Here is a 17209-nt window from a genome sequence, read left to right as displayed (position 1 = left end):
ACGGTGGGCTCTGCGCTCGGCACGGAGTCGGCTTGAGAGTCTCTCTCTGCCCCTTCCCCCGTCTAAAAATAAAGAAGTAAATCTTAAAGGAACGCATCAAGCTCACACACAGCCTGAGTTCTACGCTTCAAATCTGCTGTGGGGTCCTCCCTCCCAGCACAGAATCCAGGTTCTCCAGGGCACCCCGAGCTGATGGGATGGTCGCGCGGCCCCGATGCCGTGATTCTCCACTGATCTCATTGTCTCTGGTGATTTGTGTCTCATGCTTTTGAGCATTATGTGACTGGTGTCACATATTCCCTCATCTTGTAGGTTGTGTGTTGAGTAGATTTTACATTCGTTCGATGGTAATTTTCAGGTGCAGAAAAAAATAATACAGAGAAAGGACCTAGGGCCCTGGGAGCTGGCCGCGGGTATTTTATTTTAAATGTTTTTTATTTTACAATAGTTCAAGGCTCGCGAGACGTTGCAGAATCCTTAGGGTCCCTGTGCGCCCTTGACTCCGCTCCTCCCACTGGTCCCATGGCAGTTTGGTTGATGTCACATGACAGCATCACATTGGCGAAAACCAGGAAATTGATTTCGGCACAACCTTAACTGGGTGTCTGTGCCCATTTAATGATTAAAATATTGGCGTGTCGCAGTTTACAGGGGAAATTGAAATTTGAACTTAAAGTGCGCCAGGTTGAATTTCATACGGAAGATCGAGAAGGGAGCAGCTCAGATTTAGAACAGATTAATTTGAATTGAAGGTTAAATTTGTATCCACCTGACAAAAACTCACTAAATCCATCCTGCACGGTGTTGTGCGCGTACTTACTGTCCGATCCTCCTACACAATCCAGTGTGTACCATGCAACTATGATGCTTAGGCTCTTTTATGTGCAGTCTACTTTGTTCAAGTGGCCTGTTTGCTAAAAGTGCTTAAACAGAACGACTCCTTGCAGATGTTTGTGATGCATCCTTTTCCCACCTTGTGCAAAAGTCTGGCATGGCTTTATTGTCCGTAAAATAAAGGAGTAGCTTGTGACACCCGGGAGCTCAGCGGTTGAGAGCCTGCCTTCAGCCCAGGGCATGACCCCAGGGTCCCGGGATCGAGTCCTGCATCGGGCTCCCTGCATGGAGCCTGCTTCTCCCTCTGCCTGTGTCTCTGCCTCTCTCATGTCTCTCATGAATAAATAAATAAAATCCAAAAAAAATAATAAAAAATAAGGGAGTAGCCCTAGTGGGACATCTACCCACCTCACTGCCTTTTAGGAACATGGACATTTCCTTCACGTTACGGACTCTTACTCATTATTTATTTATTTTTAAGATTCTATTTACTTCCTTGAGAGAGAGAGAGCACCTGAGCTGGAGGGAGAGGGAGAAAGAGAGAATCTGAAGGAGGCTCTATGCTGAGCCCAACGTGGGGCTCGATCTCACGACCTTGAGATCACGACCTAAGCTGAGGCCAAGAGTCGGCTACTTCATCCCCTGAGCCACCCAGGGGCCCCAGATCCCTGTTGATTCTCAATCGCGATGCAGAAGTGGGGTGCCTGGACCAGAGCTGAGAGTCCACGCGCAGGACCACATCTCCCGTTTCCACAGGTTTCTGACCTTCCTCTTGACTCTTCCATTTCCACGTGAAGTAACTCTGACCTCGTCTCCCCAGGGGTCGCTCTGCCATCGAGGGCACAGTCACACCTTCCAAGGACATAGATGTGGAAAAAGAGCAAATAAGAGTGTTGAAAGGAAAAACCAGCGAAGACCTCCTTGTGTTATGCAACCTCAGCAAAAGCTATGGGAGCTTCTTCAGGAGAACCACCGCTGTGCGCGATATTAGTTTGGGTGTACAAAGAGGAGAGGTAAGGACCCTCTGTTCCAAGGACCCTTCCTGTTACAAGCCCGTGCATCTCTCGCTGCACATCTGCTTGTGTCATGCTCAAAATATCTGACCTATTTTGGTATCTTATGCTCAAAGTATCTGAGATCTCCTTCAAATTTCTGGAATTTCTGCAAAAATCCCTAGACACGGAATCTGAGTAGAGAGCATCTATCGGCTCTTTCCCCAGGGAAAACTTTGCTAATTGATTGATGGAATTTCTTCTCTTCCGTAATTAAAAAAAAAAAAATTCATGTCATTGAAGAATTTTAATCGTCATTTGGGCTACAGGATGGCATCTTACTGAATGCAAATATTTTATCAATCCAGTTAATTAAGGGAACCTCTTCTAGCTCTTGCTTGGACTTCCCGTGCTCTTTAAATGGCCAGTTAAGCCCATCTAGTAAAATGCTCCTTGGGAAAGGGAAAAGAACGCTCACACCAGAGCAATAGCTCAGAGTTTTTTTCATGGATATGGTATTAATTCTAGTAGAAATGTTTAATCGAACTGATAGAAGCCATGCAAGTTGTTCCTGATTTGTGCTTAATTGCATAAAAAGAAATCAGTTCTGAAGATGACTACCTTTAAACAGGTGGCAGTTCAGGGAGCACCTGTCCTGCAGAGGTCCCGAGTAAGTTTCCAGCCCCAGGAAAGCCAGAACAGGCACTTTTCTAAGGTTCGAGGAGCCAGGAGGTCAGCTTAGGTCAGTGGACAGGAAGCCAGGCTCCGCCACCAGAACACAGAGGTCTTGGAAGGAGATTTTCAGAACCACACGGTGGTTCTATCTCTACCGTGGAATCTCGAGCTAAGGACATACTGACAGATAAGGACTAGATCTAGAAAAGACAGCAAGAAGGCATTTTTCACATGGAACATAAGACGACGTTGAGCCAAAAGACTCCAAATGTTGGCTTGATGCCGAGTGTCCGTGTTTAGAACTAACGGTTGTCGTCTTAACTGCTGTCTGGAGCAGCCTAGAGTCCAAGTTGGGGGCGGAGAGAATATTTTTAGAGTCTACTTAATGTGTTCATTTTTTAAAGTATTGGTTTTGGGGGATCCCTGGGTGGCGCAGCAGTTTAGCGCCTGCCTTTGGCCCAGGGCGTGATCCTGGAGTCCTGGGATTGAATCCCACGTCGGGCTCCCGGCATGGAGCCTGCTTCTCCATCTGCCTGTGTCTCTGCCTCTCTCTCTGTCTATCATAAATAAATAAATAGATATTAAAAAAATAAAGTATTTATTTAGTTATTTGTGAGAGAGAGCGACAGAGAGCTCCGCGCAGGAGGGGCAGAGGGGGAGGGAGAGAGAGAATCTCAAGCAGACTCCTCGCTGGGCGTGGGGCCTGGCACAAGGCTCCATCCCACCACCCCGAGGTCATGTCCTGAGCCAAAACCAAGACTCGGAAGCTTCACCAACTGAGCCTTCCAGGCACCCCAGACCATACTGTAGACTGTGCAGTGGTGTCAAGCAGATAACGGTAACAACGAGTGAGTTCCAAAGACTGTCATCTCCCACAAAGGGACACAGTTAGGGCCTTGTGGGGACCGCCCGCCATGTGATGGGGGATCTCACAGGATCCCCCGTAGTTGGCATTGCCTGCTCACCCTCTGGAGGGTTCCTTCCTCGGATTCACCCCTCAGAGGTGAGTGTCCCTACGGTCACACCGCGCAGGCACCACGATCGCTTCCAGAGCACTTTGCACTGTCGTGTGACTTTAAAAGTCTGCGAGTGTCAGAAACCGGCGGCTCGGAGAGTCAGTGCTGTCTGCTGGGATTGACATGTCCTTCCCCCGCTTCTTCTCTCCTGTCAGTGCTTTGGGCTCCTGGGGCCCAATGGGGCCGGGAAGAGCAGCACATTCAAGGTGCTCAACGGGGACTGCCCTCCGACCTCAGGACACGCCGTCATCAGGACCCCCGCAGGGTAAATCCAGAGCCTGCCAGGGCATCCCGAGCGAGCCCTAGAGCCGCCCGCATCCCCTCAGCTCTGTGGCCTGGAGTCTGAGCTGCATCCTCCTTCCACGTTTACCTTCCCGTTAGCTGCCAGGTGCCAGACGGGGAGGGGTCTCTGGTGCCAATGGGATAAGCTCCCTTATCTCATCCGCAACGGGTGGAGGGCGTGTGGGCAGACAGCGGCCAGGCCTGAGCTCTCTCCGGGCGCCCAGCGGGCCCGGTGTGTCTGGCTGCCGACCCAGGTGAGCGGGAAATAGGAGGAAGGAGATCCGACCAGTAGGGAGAGTGTGAGGTACGCGTGCGTCCTGGTGCAGACTCTGAGAGGGGGTCGCGTGTATGGGGTCGAAGCGCCCTCGAGAGCTCACGCTGCTGGTTTTTCCCTGCAGTTGTGGAAGGAAGAAGGTGCGTGTCTGTTGCTTGGGTGGCGTGTGCGTGCGTGCGCATCCCTAACCTCCCTATTTACCGGTACCTGTGGATAGAAGGATCAGAATGTCAAAAGCAAAAAATATATGGTCTATTTTTCTCATCCCTGGAAGCCTGACTCTCTTGTCCATGATCCCGTCCCATCATTCGTAAACTAATTGGAAAATGAAATTCAAAGCTGTTCTTGAAGGAAAGAATACATTTACATCTCCTTAATGGCCTGCAATCCCTTATTATGCTACGTATCTGTGTAATTAGTTTAATTATGACTAAATCGCACTTGCATTAATTATATTTTTAACCTTGATTATTTGTAATGTTAATTGCACATTGCTAGTCAAGGAATTAAATGGGTAATTAGAACACAATGGAATTTTAACTATTTAGCTGGTGTACATCTTCCTGCCCATGAAGCTCATAACCTACTGCTACCCAGTTAGGGTACGTTGATAGTCATTCATTATTTTCAGGTCCCCTTTGTCTCTTTTTTTGAGGTTTTATGATCAGGAACAGGGCTCTTTTCTTTTGTTTATTAATGTCTATGAAGGTGTGTCCGTAAGTACAGAAAATACTTCGTAACGGAGCTTTGTAATTAGATTTAAATTATCTTGAGCTCCTGGCACAATGGCAGTGGTCACTGACTGGAAGACCGCAGGCCAACAGTCACTTCGTTTTTATTTGGCCGGTACAGCGCGTGCATTTTGGAATTGGACCTCCGTTGGTCAGAACGCAGACTTCCTAGTTCGTCACAGTCCCCACCCGTCCCTATGGCCTCACTACCGGCACCAGCAGATGTGTAGGTTGACCCTCTGCAGCTTTTAGACGCTAGAGGTTGCAAACTCCTGCAGTTAGAATTAGAATAAGTTGTAATCCCAATAGTTACACTGTTGTGACTCTGGTATTTACCAAGCATCAGGCCATGTTAGGGGCTTGGCGTTTCTGGTCTCATCCGGGGGTTGGAACCACCTGGGGAAGAGGACCTCATCCTGATTGCACCGATCAGGAATTTGGGGTGCAGGGCATTCTGTGGTGTGCTGGGAGTCAGGCTTCTGGAAAGTAGCAGAGGATTTGAATCTGAGTTACCAGATCACGTAGTGTTGGAATTCAGGCCAGTGACTCACTGGAGGAGTAGGAGGGCTAAGGAGCTGCCTCGGAGCCAAGCGGGGCCGGCCTGGGTCTGCCTGGAAGCAGAGTAGACTTTGGAAGTGTCTGGAGGGATGTTACGCCACCTACAAGGCCCATCACCCCTCCTGGGTCCTGGGTGCGAGGGAGAGACGGTCCCTGTAGGGCTCCAGTGTGTGTGCATTAGCCTGGGCCTGTGAGCCTTTTGCACTCAGTGTGTGGCCAGCAGCCTTGTAAGGGCCGTGTCCGCTGTGTGCTGGTCCTGTCGAGCGGTGATCATCCACAGAGGAGGGTTCACCTGGTCAGGAGACCGCAAGGCCTCAGGCCCTATCTGTGTGCATCCTCTCAGTTCACCTCTCTTGCCAGTTCTTGACCTGTGGAGGGTTTTTTATTTTTTTTTAAAGGTTTTATTTATCTTAGAGAAAGATCACAAGCAGAGAGGAGGGGCCGAGAGAGGGAGAAGCAGGCTCCCCGATGAGCAGGGAGCCCCAACCGAGACCGACAGGGCGCAAGGGTCATGACTTGAGCCCAAGGCACTCACTCAACTGGATGAGCCGCCCAGGCACCCCCGTAACTGAATACATTGAAACTGAAGCTTAGGGGCACCTGGGGGTCACAGTCGGTTGAGTGTCTGCCTCTTGATTTCAGCTCAGGTCATGCTCAGGTCGTGATCTCGGGGTAGTGAGGTGGGGCCCCAACTCCCAGGCTCAGCGGGGAATGTGCTGGAGATCCCTCTGCCCCTCCCCACCCTCTCTCTCTCTCTCTCTCTCAGATCAATAAAAAAAAATACTTTATGAAGCTTAAAAACCACAAGTGGTTAGTAGCTACTAATTTGAACAGACACAAACCTAATTTTGCTCCTTTATGGTCTTTTTCTCTCATCTTTCCTTAAGAGCTTGTCTGAGATTTAACTCCACAGTCTCACTACAAGACGTCCAGGTACGAGTATCTTCTCAACTGTGATGCTCGAGAAGCATCGTGGTTTTCTAGGAGAAATAGTAAGTCATGGCCTGGGGGAAATTTGGTGACGTTATCACCCAGTTAGAAAAACGTGAAGTTGTGAAGTTTCTGAACAGGAAGTTAAAAGCTGCCTATTGGGGCCAGGAAGGTGTTGACAGGTGGACTGAGGAGCTAGACGTCAAGAGCTTCTGACTTTCCTCCTCCCTCTGCCTGTGCGTGTGTGCACACGCTCCCTCTTCTCTCTCTTCTCTCTCTCTCTCTCTCACTCTCTCTCAAGTAAATAAAATCTTAAAAAAAAAGACGCAGGCTTTCTTTTCACATGTTAGACCAGTATTTTTGGAGTCTGTTCCACGTCAATGCATGATGGTAGGACAGATCTTTCTTCTGCCTCCCGGTCCCCCAGCTTCCTCCCGTCTTAAGCGATCACACATCAGAGATGCGGGTGAACAGTAACTCTTAGACCCTCTAATATCCCCACGTTGCTGAGATTCTGAGTATTACACGTAGGAACCTACATACAGATCACCCGGCTTCGTTTAAGCACCGTGATACCAATATTACGAAGAAGACCGAGGCTAATTTATTGCTTATAAATCCTTTACACTAACGTGGATCACAGATTAAGTCATAACCTCACCAACTAGGAATCACTTGGAAATTTGTTTCTCTCCCATTTTAAATTAAACGGCGATGTAAAATACTAATACCGATTAGGAAAACAGTGAAGGGAAATCCTCTACAGTCTTGCATGAAAGTGGTTTTTATTCTTGTCCCAGCTTTGAAAAAAAATTCTGTTGTATGTACGTATGTGTCTATTGTGTGTGTGTTATGTTTTTGTCATCTATAAATAGTCTATATCTGCCCGTTTATCCTGCATGTGTGTGCTTATCACGTCCCCATCATCCAAGACTTACCTGTCCGTCCTGTAGGTGCACACACACCCCACACACATCATTGCCATCCTATTAGTCTCCAATTTTTACATCACAGCAGGAGTGTTTTCCAGGCCTGCTGCACAGATCCCATGCTCATGCCCACCTGTATTCCACTGGATTTCTAAGTCCACAACTACTGAGCCATTTTTCTCTCATGCAATCATATTGCTTCCTAAAAAAACAAAAAAAAAACCAAAAAAATAAAAAACAAAAAAAAAAACTTACCTCTTTAAAAAAAAATTAATTTGAGAGAGAGAGCATGCGAGCATGGGGGAGGAGGGGCAGAGGGAGAGAGAATTGCAAGCAGACTCGGTGCTGAGCATGGAGCCAGACCTAGGACTTGATCATGAGATCAGGACCTTGAGATCATGACCTGAGCTGACAGACAGTCAGATGCTTACCCGATACCGATTGAGCCCCCCAATTATGTTCTTACTTGAGCTGTCTTTTCTTGGAGCTCAGTGTCTCCTGGATCCAACAGTCTTGTCCTGTAGAACAGACTGGTGTGGGCCGCGTGGCCGGGCTCAGCCGTGGCAGAGAGCAGGGCCCGTGGAAGGCCTCTGCAGGTCGCCGTTAGGGCTGAGAATCTCATTCATTCATTCATTCATTCATTCATTTTTGAGAGAGAGACCATGAGCAGGGTCAGGGGCAGAGGGAGAGGGGAGAGAGAAGCCCAAGCAGGCTCCATGCTCAGCTCAGCAGAGAGCCCCACGCAGGGCTTGGTCTTACGACCCTGAGATCATGACCCGAGTTGAAATCTGGAGTGGGATGCGTAACCAACTGAGCCCAGCTGCCCCTGTCATTTCCTTTTTTAATGGAAAATTCACTCATTATGTCAAGAACTGCTGACCTCTCCCACAGTGTGTGGCGCTTAATTCATCATTTCTTCTGGGGCTTTATCCCCCACCAGTACACATCGGCTCCTGTACTGACGGACCAGGGGGATTAAGCCATCCTGCATTATCCATTTGTTTCATTACAAAGTGATATTAGAAAAACTGAAAATCCCCCGGCAGATGTACGTCCCTAAGCGTTTTGTTAATTAAAGGATAATGTTTGCTGAAGACGAATATTGGAGGCAATTGCTCTCCTTTCCTGGACATTTAAACACAAAAGCTAGGTCGAGGTCTTCGTAAATTTAGAATCCTTTTCTCCGGAGGTTGTTCCAACACGGAGCCCTATTTTCTTTAATTAATAAAATGGGCCGCTGGGGGCCGGGGTGATAGGAACACCAGCTTGACGCACGCGATTTCCTTTGTCCAAAGGTTGTCAGAAGCAACCTCAAACATAGAGGTTATCTGTTGAGCTGTGTGAAGGTTCAGGAGCTTCTGGTGAACATCAGGGTTCCTATGTTGTCTAAGCTGCTCAGCTCTCCGTACGAGGCCCCCTTGGGCACCCGTTGACTGCAGGTGCCTTCCCTGCACGGCACCCAAGCCCTCCCCAGCATCGCGTAGGACCTCCGATGCCCGTGATACTCTTTCTTCCTCCTCCGGCCCCATTTCTATGCTCCCGTGTGCTCCTTTCACCTGGGGAGCTCCAGCTGTCCAGCCGTGTCCAGTGCGGACAGGTCTACGGCCACCCATTGGGAAGATAGAGTTATTCTCACTCCATCCCACGTGACGCTTGACCACATCGCCGTTAAAATATCCTGTCACATTGTGTTTCACTTCCCATCGGTAGGTCTGTTGGATCACGAGCTCTGTGAAGACGTACACAGTAGCTCCTCAATGAGTGACTCACCCTCTTCCTCTCACGGGTGAAGAGCCCGAGGCCGGGCAGGCGAAGGACTCGCCTGAGTCACATAGTGTGAAGTTAGCGGTGACCGAGTCCCCAGATTCCCAGCATGTGTTCCCTTCCACCTTCTCTTTAACATTTGGGGATGGAAAGAAAAGGAAAAGGCCGGATTCGGTGGGGCTGATGACCAGCCTCGCTCAGTTACGGCTGTGACGGGCGGATGTAAGGACTGCTGAGAGGTGGTCACGTACGTGGATGACCACCCTAACCCATGTACCGGTCAGTATTGACCTCTTACGTTGATTTGAAGACTTGGTTTCTCCCAAGAATGTTTCTAAACATGCTGATACCTGCACTTGTATTTCACGTGTCATTTATAAGAGCGTAGATGGTAAAATTCAGTGTGCATAGGGTTAAACCCGGAGAATGAACTCAGTCTAGCCCTCAGAAGAGGAGGAAAGAGCCTATTGACCCACGTTTAAGAAACACGCAACGTGGCGGCACGACGTCGTTTCCACACCCACGTGCGGCCACTGTGGAGGGTGCACATCCAGTTCTGGCTTTGCTCTCGGGCGCGGGGGCCCTCCTGACCCGATGGGAGCAGTTCACGGACATCCAGTTACTCAGGGACTGACCCGTTGTGACCTGGGCAGAGGCCGTGGGGTGCGTTAGCAGGTCAACCCTGCGGTGACGTGTGGACGGTGGCAGGAAAACATGGAGCAGTTTGAAGGCAAACGGGTTTAAAAACCTGCCTTGGAAGCGAATCCGCCAGGGCCACGGAAGGGGTCTGCGTTGGCTCCTTCTGCCTCGGCCGCTTGCGGCCTGCTGGTGGCAGGAGGGGAGTCAGGGTGGGCGAGCAGCGGAACCAGGCCAACTCTCAGTATTGAAGCGTTGGCTTGGCCGCGGCCTCTCAGAAGGCGCCACGCGTTTTGTTTAGTCTTCAGAATTCCTTGCTGTGTTGCATCATCAAACGAAGAGATGGGGGGGAAAGCTGGTCAGCACGCGTCACCATAAAAGCCATTCGAAGTTTGTTTTTGTGTCAAATCCTCAGCGGGAAAACGTCTTGCCTTTGCAAGAGGCGCCGAGGCATCAGCGTGCGGGCGGTGCAGCCGTGTGTGGACTGGGAGGTGGGCGGCCCGGGGCCCGGGGCCTGGGGCCTGGGGCAGGCGGCGCCCCGTTGGCATCACCCCTGCTTGAGATCCATCGTCCCGGGCTGGCCTCCCACCAGGTCGGGGAGGGCGAACTCACCTCACCCCAGAGCCTCATTATCACATGACCTTTGCCAGGCTGACCTCCGGGGCTCAGCCTACGTCCAGTCTCCGGCTCCCTCGTGACAGCGCCATTGAAATGGGTCCTGTGACCTCAACTCCGAGGTATCCGTTGATCTCTCCAGAGAATTCTCTTCTCCTACGTTTCGATAAGCATTTAGCTACTCCCAGAGCAGCAGGTCTTTGAGCTAACAAAGCGGAGCTACAGAGGCCACGGGATGCTTCGACTCAACAGGTCCTTAAAGCTCTTTGAAGGCCTGGCCCCACTCCGGCTCGGCGGCCCCGGCTCCTTTCCGCAGACCGTGGACCCCGCCACCCGCCGCGCCGGACGTCCGTGCGTGGTCAACGGCGCAGAACCGAGGGATCCCTGACGTGCAGGATCAGGCGAGGTGGTTTCCGTCTAACTCCGAGCGCGTGCAAGCGTTTTACGTGCACGACCCGCAGAAGAGGCTCTTCGTCCCACTCCAGTGTGAAATCTTGTCCGTGATTTAAAAATGTGGCTCCCGCGTCGCTAGAAGGAGGAGGCCATTCGTAACCTGGGTGGTGAGTAGTCCCGAAGACAGATGGACAAGCATCCTCTTTCCGTGGCTAGAGCCCTCCCCGGCTGCCGTTAGTGACCTCCTCTGAAGCCCAGGGATCCCACCTGGGAGGGGACACGCATGGTGCAAGCATTGCAGAGGCAGGAGGGGCCTGGGCCACTGAGCCATGAGAACGATCATTTAAATAGATCCCCCATGTCTTTAAATGGCTTGTGCTGTTTAAATATAAGTTTGGGGCACCTGGGGGGCTCCGTGGGTTAAGCACCTGCCTGTGGCTCAGGTCGTGATCCCGGGGTCCTGGGATCCAGCCCTACATCGCCGGGTTCCCTCCGCAGTGAGGAGTCTGCTCCTCCCTCTGCCTCTGCCCCCTCCCCACTCATATTCTCTCTCTCTCAAATCTTTAAAAATGAATAAATATAAGTTTTGTACATTTAAATTGCCACAGAGCTAGTCGACTTGGGCAGAGCTGCTAGGAGACCAGGAAAGCTCGTCTCAGCAGAACCCAGATAAACATTCTGAAATGCTAAAACTGGCGCAGGGAGTTTTATAAATCAGCAAGTGTGGATAAACCCTTTTTAAAATGTGAACTTTAAATTGGGATGTAGAACAGCTAAAATCGTGACTATAAGGCTTGATGAATATTTTTCTTCTGCTCATCCATCCCCGTTAGCATCCCTAAGGCAGACCGTTGCCGGGACCCAGAAGCCCCCCTCGTGATCTCTCCCCGTCGAGAGGAGACTGTGGTGACTTGTCATCATGGATTAGCCTCGTTTGTAAACTTTCCTTCAATGGGATCATATGTGGGCACCAGAGTGACGGAGTCGGTGAAGCCCTGATGAGCCCCCCAGGCGCTCCTGCAAGCTGTTTTGCTAAAACCGCGCCCTATTTTATGTCGCCAACAGGAGGCCAGTAAGGTCACCATATTTCCACATCCTCACAAATATGTGTCGCGTCCCTGTTGGATCGCAGCCGTCCTAGAGGGTAGGGGGTGGTGCTTCCCTGAATTTCTCTAATGACTTAACGGTACTAACCATATTTTTTCTATGCCTTTTGGCTGTTTGTGCATCTTCGGAGAAATGTATATTCACATATTTTGTCCATTTAAAAAAAGTTGGGTTACGTGCATCTTTATTACTGAGTCGTAAGCATTATTTATTAGATTCCAGAACAAGCATATTATTAGATACATGATTTACAAAAATTTTCACCATTTTGCATAGGATGCCTTTTAGTACTTTTGGTGGTTTTTAAATTTTTTTTTAAATTTTTAAAAATTTATTATTTTTTGTAGTTTCAAGTTTGTATTTAAATTCTAGTTACTAAAAGAATAAAAATAAATTAAAAAATAAATAAATTCTAGTTTTTTAACATACAGTGTGATATTAGTTTCAGGAGTAGAATTTAGTGATTCATCACTTACAGACAACACCCAGCGCTCCTCACAAGTGCCCTCCTTGTTACCCACCACCCATCTAGCCCGGCCCCCACCCACCTCCCTCCTTCACCCCTCTGTGTGTTATCTGTCATTAAGAGTCTGTTTTCTGGTTTTTCTCTCTCTTTTTTCTCCCTCTGCTCACCTGTTTTGTGTCTTAAATTCCACATCTGAGTGAAACCCTCTGGTATTTGTCCTTCTCTGACTCATTTCACTCAGCATAACACCCTCTAGCTCCATCCACATCCTTGCAAATGTCAAGATCTCATTCTTTTTTGAAGCCCGAGTAACAGTCCACTGCATATGCTTCTACTACCTTCTCTTTGTCCGTTCATCTCTCGGGGGACACTTGGGCTCTCTCCATAGTTTGGCTGTTGTTGATAGTGTTGCTATAAACCCTGGGGTGCAGGTGCCTCTTCAGGTCAGTATCTTTGTGTCTTTTGGATAAATACCTGGTAGTCCAGCTGCTGGGTTGTAGGGTAGCCCTATTTTGAACCTTTTGAGGACCCTCCATCCTGTTCCCCACAGCGGCTGTACCAGTTTGCACTCCCATTAACCACTAGTGGATGAGGGTTCCCTTTCCTCCACCTCCCTGCCAACACCTGTGGTTGATTTTAGCCGTCTGACAGGTGTGGGGTGATACCACCTGGTGGCTTCTTTTGCATTTCCCTGATGATGAGTGACATTGAGCGTCTATTCATGTGTCTGTTGCCATCTGTATGTCTCATTTGAAAAAATGTCTATTCACATCCTCTGCCAATTTTTAATTAGATTATTTGGGGTTTTTTTGGTATTGAGTTATAGAAATTCTTTATGTATTTGAATACTAATCCTCTATCAGTTATGTTATTTGCAAGTACCTTCTTCTATTCACTAGGCTGCTTTTTGCTTTATCATTTCCTTTGCTGTGCAAAACCTTTTTATTTTAGTGTAGTCTCAATAGTATGGTTTTGCCTTCGTTTCCCTTGCCATCTGTATGAGAGTTTTTTTTTCCTAAGGATGAATACTATTCTGTGTGTATATACGTGTGTGCCATGTTTTGTTTATCAATCCATCAGTGGACACTTGGGCTATTCACCTTTCAGCTCCTGTGAACAATGCTGCTGTGATTTGCTGTATGAGTGTGTTTGCATTATTACTTCCCGTTCTTTTGAGTGTATACCCAGAAGTAGAATCACCGAATCCTATGGCAGCTCTATTTTTATTTACTTTTCTTATATAAATGCCATACCGTGTTTCATGGTATCTATACTATTTGATACCTTGAACATAAGTGTGTGACAGTTTCAATTTTTCTGCATCCAACCAATACGTTAGAGAAGGAATCATTGAAGATAAAACATTATTATATTTTTAATTTTTACTTATTATTTTTCATCAATCTTATAAGAGTTTTTTTAAAAATTTTTTTTATTGGAGCTCGATTTGCCAACATATAACACCCAGTGCTCAATGATAATGGCAGCACCGTATCCAGCTGCTGTGACTGATGGCTAAGGGACATAAATGGTGGTGGAGAAATTGAGAATATTCTGTTATTAAGATACTTCCAGTTTATTGTTATTCAAAAGTGGACTTGGAACAGTCGTAAATGTATGTTGTGACCTCTAGAACAACAAACAAAGAAATGTAAAGATTTTATTTATTTGAGTGAAAGACGGGGATCGGGGGGAGGAGCAGTGGGAGAGGGAGAGAGAAGCTCAGGAAGACCCTGCTGCGTGTAGAGCCTGACAGGAAGCTCGATCCCATGACCCTGACATCACGACCTGAGCCAGAATCAAGAGTCGGAAGTTCAACCGACTGAGCCACCCAGGCACCCTAACAACAAAAAAATTTAAAAAGAAGTACAAAGATATTCTAAGAATGGAGGGAAAATGAAATCGTATAAAATGCTCAACTAAAACCAGACAAGGCAGAAAAAGAGAGAGAAACAAGGGCAACAAATAGAAAATCATTACAAATACAGCAGATATAATCCAGGTGTATCAAGAATCAGTTTAAATGAAATGGTGTAAATATAACTGGTGAAACATCACCAATTGAAAGGCAGAAACTCCCAGAGTGGATAAAGAAACAGGATCCAGCTCTGTGTGTGTGTGTGTGTGTTTTTAAGATTTTATGTATGTATTTATTCATGAGAGACAGAGACAGAAAGAGAGAGAGAGAGAGAGAGAGAGAGAGAGAGAGGCAGAGACACAGGCAGAGGGAGAAGCAGGCTCCATGCACGGAGACCAACGCGGGACTCAATCCCGGGACCTGGGGTCACGCCCTGGGCCGAAGGTGGCACTAAACGGCTGAGCCACCAGAGCTGCCCCAGCTCTGTGTTTTTTGAAAGAATCCCACTTATTAAAAATAAATTTTATTTATTTATTTTTAAGTAGGCTCCACACCCAGCTTGGAGCCCAATGTGGGGTTTGAACCCAGCACCCTGAGATCAAGCCTGCAGCTGAGAGCACGAGGTGGATGCCCAGCGCGCTTCGCCACCAGGTGCCCCAGATCCCACTTTAAATGTAAAGACCCGGATAGATCAAGTGTAACGGCGAAAAGAAAGATACATGGTGCTGACATTCATCAAAAGAAAGCTCGAGTAGCCACGATAATTGAGACAGAGCAGACTTTGGGGCAAAAAGAATAAAATCGTTAGGAATGAAGTGGGACATTGCATAGGGAGAGAGGAGCCAGTTCTGCCCAAGGATGTAGCAGCCCCTAAAGTGTGAAGCCCAGCGCGGGGTGCGGGATCCCTGGGGAGAGCCGGTGGAGCCGAAGGGGAGAAGGCGCCTCCAGGGCTGCAGTGGGAGACGCCGGCGCTCCCCTTCCAGGAGCGGACACATCCCCCGGGGGGCGGGCGGGCAGGTGTCACTGAACCAAGCAGCCATTGGCCAACTGGATCGGATGGACATTTATAGGATTTTTTAAGAGATTTTATGTATTATTTGAGAGAGAGAGACGGACAGACCCCACACGGGGTGGGGGGAGCAGAGGGAGAAGCAGAGGCCCGCGGAGCAGGGAGCCTGACGTGGGCCTCGATCCCACGACCCCAGGATCATGACCTGAGCTGAAGGCAACGCTCAACCCAGGTGCCCCCAGACGGGGATAGAAGGGTCCCGGGGCGAGGCCAGGTTCTCCCTGATGCTGTTGACACGCGATGCGAAGACCTTGACGTACGTGTCACCGGTGAGCCCTGATGGGCGGTGAGGGCTTGAGTGACGGTCCCCACGCGGATGCTCGGCCGAGCCGGATGGTCCCGGGGAGCCGCTGCAGGGGAGCCCAGCTGGGGTTCCTGCAATCCGGGCGCTGCGCTGCAGCTGGGTCCCTATTAACGCGAGCCCACCGCCCCTCTGCCTCTCCTCCGCGGCTCCCTCTCTCTGCCTCAGGCCGCAGAATGCAAAAAAGAGGAAACCGCGGGAGACGCCGAGCGCGCGGCACAGTGGTCGGCACCGGCCGTTCCGCTCTCTCGGGGGCCGTGGGGACACGCGGCCTTGTTTTGCCGGCTCCGAAACGCCAGTGGGGGTCCCCAAACGTGACTGTGCACATGGCCGGCGGGGGACGGAAGTGGAAACGGGCGTGGACCTCGACGGCGAGCCCAGACACCGAGCCGCTGCCGTCGTCCCCTGGATCTGCGGGCGCCCGGGGAGGGCAAGTCCACGGGGGCGGGCCTGGGCCCGTGACCGGTTTCTGGGTGCGGGGCCTTGGGGCGGCTTGGGTGGCAGTGACGGCGCAGCGCCCGGCGTGTCCTCAGAGCCGCCGGGTCTCACCCAAACGATTCCTTCTGTGTCGTGTGCATTTTACCGCTGTGGAAAATAGCAGAGTAGGAAAAACGAGAGAAAGCAAAACTCGCCGAGTGACGTTGCTCCAGAGGCCGAGGTTCAAAACGGAGCCCGACGCTCCAGGCCTGCCGCGGCCGCGCACACGGATTCTTGCTCCTCAGTTTCCAGGACTGCGGGTGTCTTGTCTTCCTTAGGATTTTCTTCGGAGCCTCTTATTTTCTCTAGTTTAAGGACGCGGGATAAACTCCGCGCAGCACGCAGAGCACGCGTGGATCCGAGGCTTCCTGTCGATACGCGGCCGTCGGCGCTTCAGCTTTGGGGCCCCACGATGACACGTGGAGTTTCTGCGGCTCGGGGTCAGCGTCCCTAACACCCCGTGTTGCCCAGCGTCAACTGTATGTTATTAATTCACAAAATTCTGATATTCAGGGTAAAGTTGCCGAGAAAGCCTCCCACTGATACGTGTCTTTTAAAGTCTCTTAAAATCCACCAATGGAGAAAATTCCGGAATGTGGCCGAACTAAAAAAAAAAAAAGAAAAGAAAAAGAAAAAAAAAAGCAAAAAAAAAGCAGAACGAAAAAAAAATTCCACAGATCAGCAAAAGTCAGGCTGGAAGCAGCTGTTTGCTACAGGAAATAGAGAGGAAGGAGTTGGAGGGCGTGAGGTTCGCAAGAAGCAGAGAAAACGAATCAAGGTTTGCAACGAAAAATTACCCAAAGCCGGGTTTTCTTGTGTCATTTCCTTGTTCCCAAGCGCTTATGCCACTTTAATTAAAAATATTAATAGTCATTGAATGAAGGGAACGGCTTCACTTTTTGGGAGATCCCAATCGTAGCACCTGTAGCAATAATGATTTCTCAAAAATGACTTTTTTTTTTCATTTAGGAAATAGACCTTTTCCTGTGTGGAATGCTTTCAGGCTTTACAGTCATGAGTTTTTTTTTTTTTTTTTTTTTTTTTTTTTTTTTTTTTTTTTAAGATTTTATTTACTCAGAGAGCAAGAGAGTGAGCGTGTGTGTGCACAGGGCGGACGGGGGGAGGGCAGTTCCCCGCGGAGCAGGGCCAACATGGGCTCGGCCCCAGGTTCAGGGGTGGAGGTCACTGAGCTGTGACCGTGAGTCTTCGTTTCAGGAGACGTTTTCGGATGCTCAGCGGGAGCTACGTACGGCGCCAGGAGCGTGGGCTTCTTAAAGGCCTGACCGGGGGGGCGCTCGGGCC

The 17209-nt window shown here is 49.5% G+C and overlaps 1 protein-coding gene across 1 annotated transcript in view; it reads left to right on the top strand.

Annotated features, from left to right (window-relative positions):
• LOC112925829 (ATP-binding cassette sub-family A member 13-like) overlaps positions 1–17209 on the top strand; it is a 140689-nt gene that overhangs the window by 98518 nt on the left and 24962 nt on the right. The window contains exons 28-29 of the mRNA XM_072760177.1: positions 1655–1847; positions 3673–3782. Of these exons, the coding sequence (XP_072616278.1) occupies positions 1655–1847; positions 3673–3782 (303 nt within the window). The remainder of the gene's footprint in view (positions 1–1654; positions 1848–3672; positions 3783–17209) is intronic.

Source organism: Vulpes vulpes, chromosome 5 (genome assembly GCF_048418805.1).
Source record: "Vulpes vulpes isolate BD-2025 chromosome 5, VulVul3, whole genome shotgun sequence".
In the NCBI taxonomy this organism is placed as follows: Eukaryota; Metazoa; Chordata; class Mammalia; order Carnivora; family Canidae; genus Vulpes; species Vulpes vulpes.
Note: the sequence above shows the minus strand (reverse complement) of the source record. Positions and strands in the feature narration are given on the sequence as shown.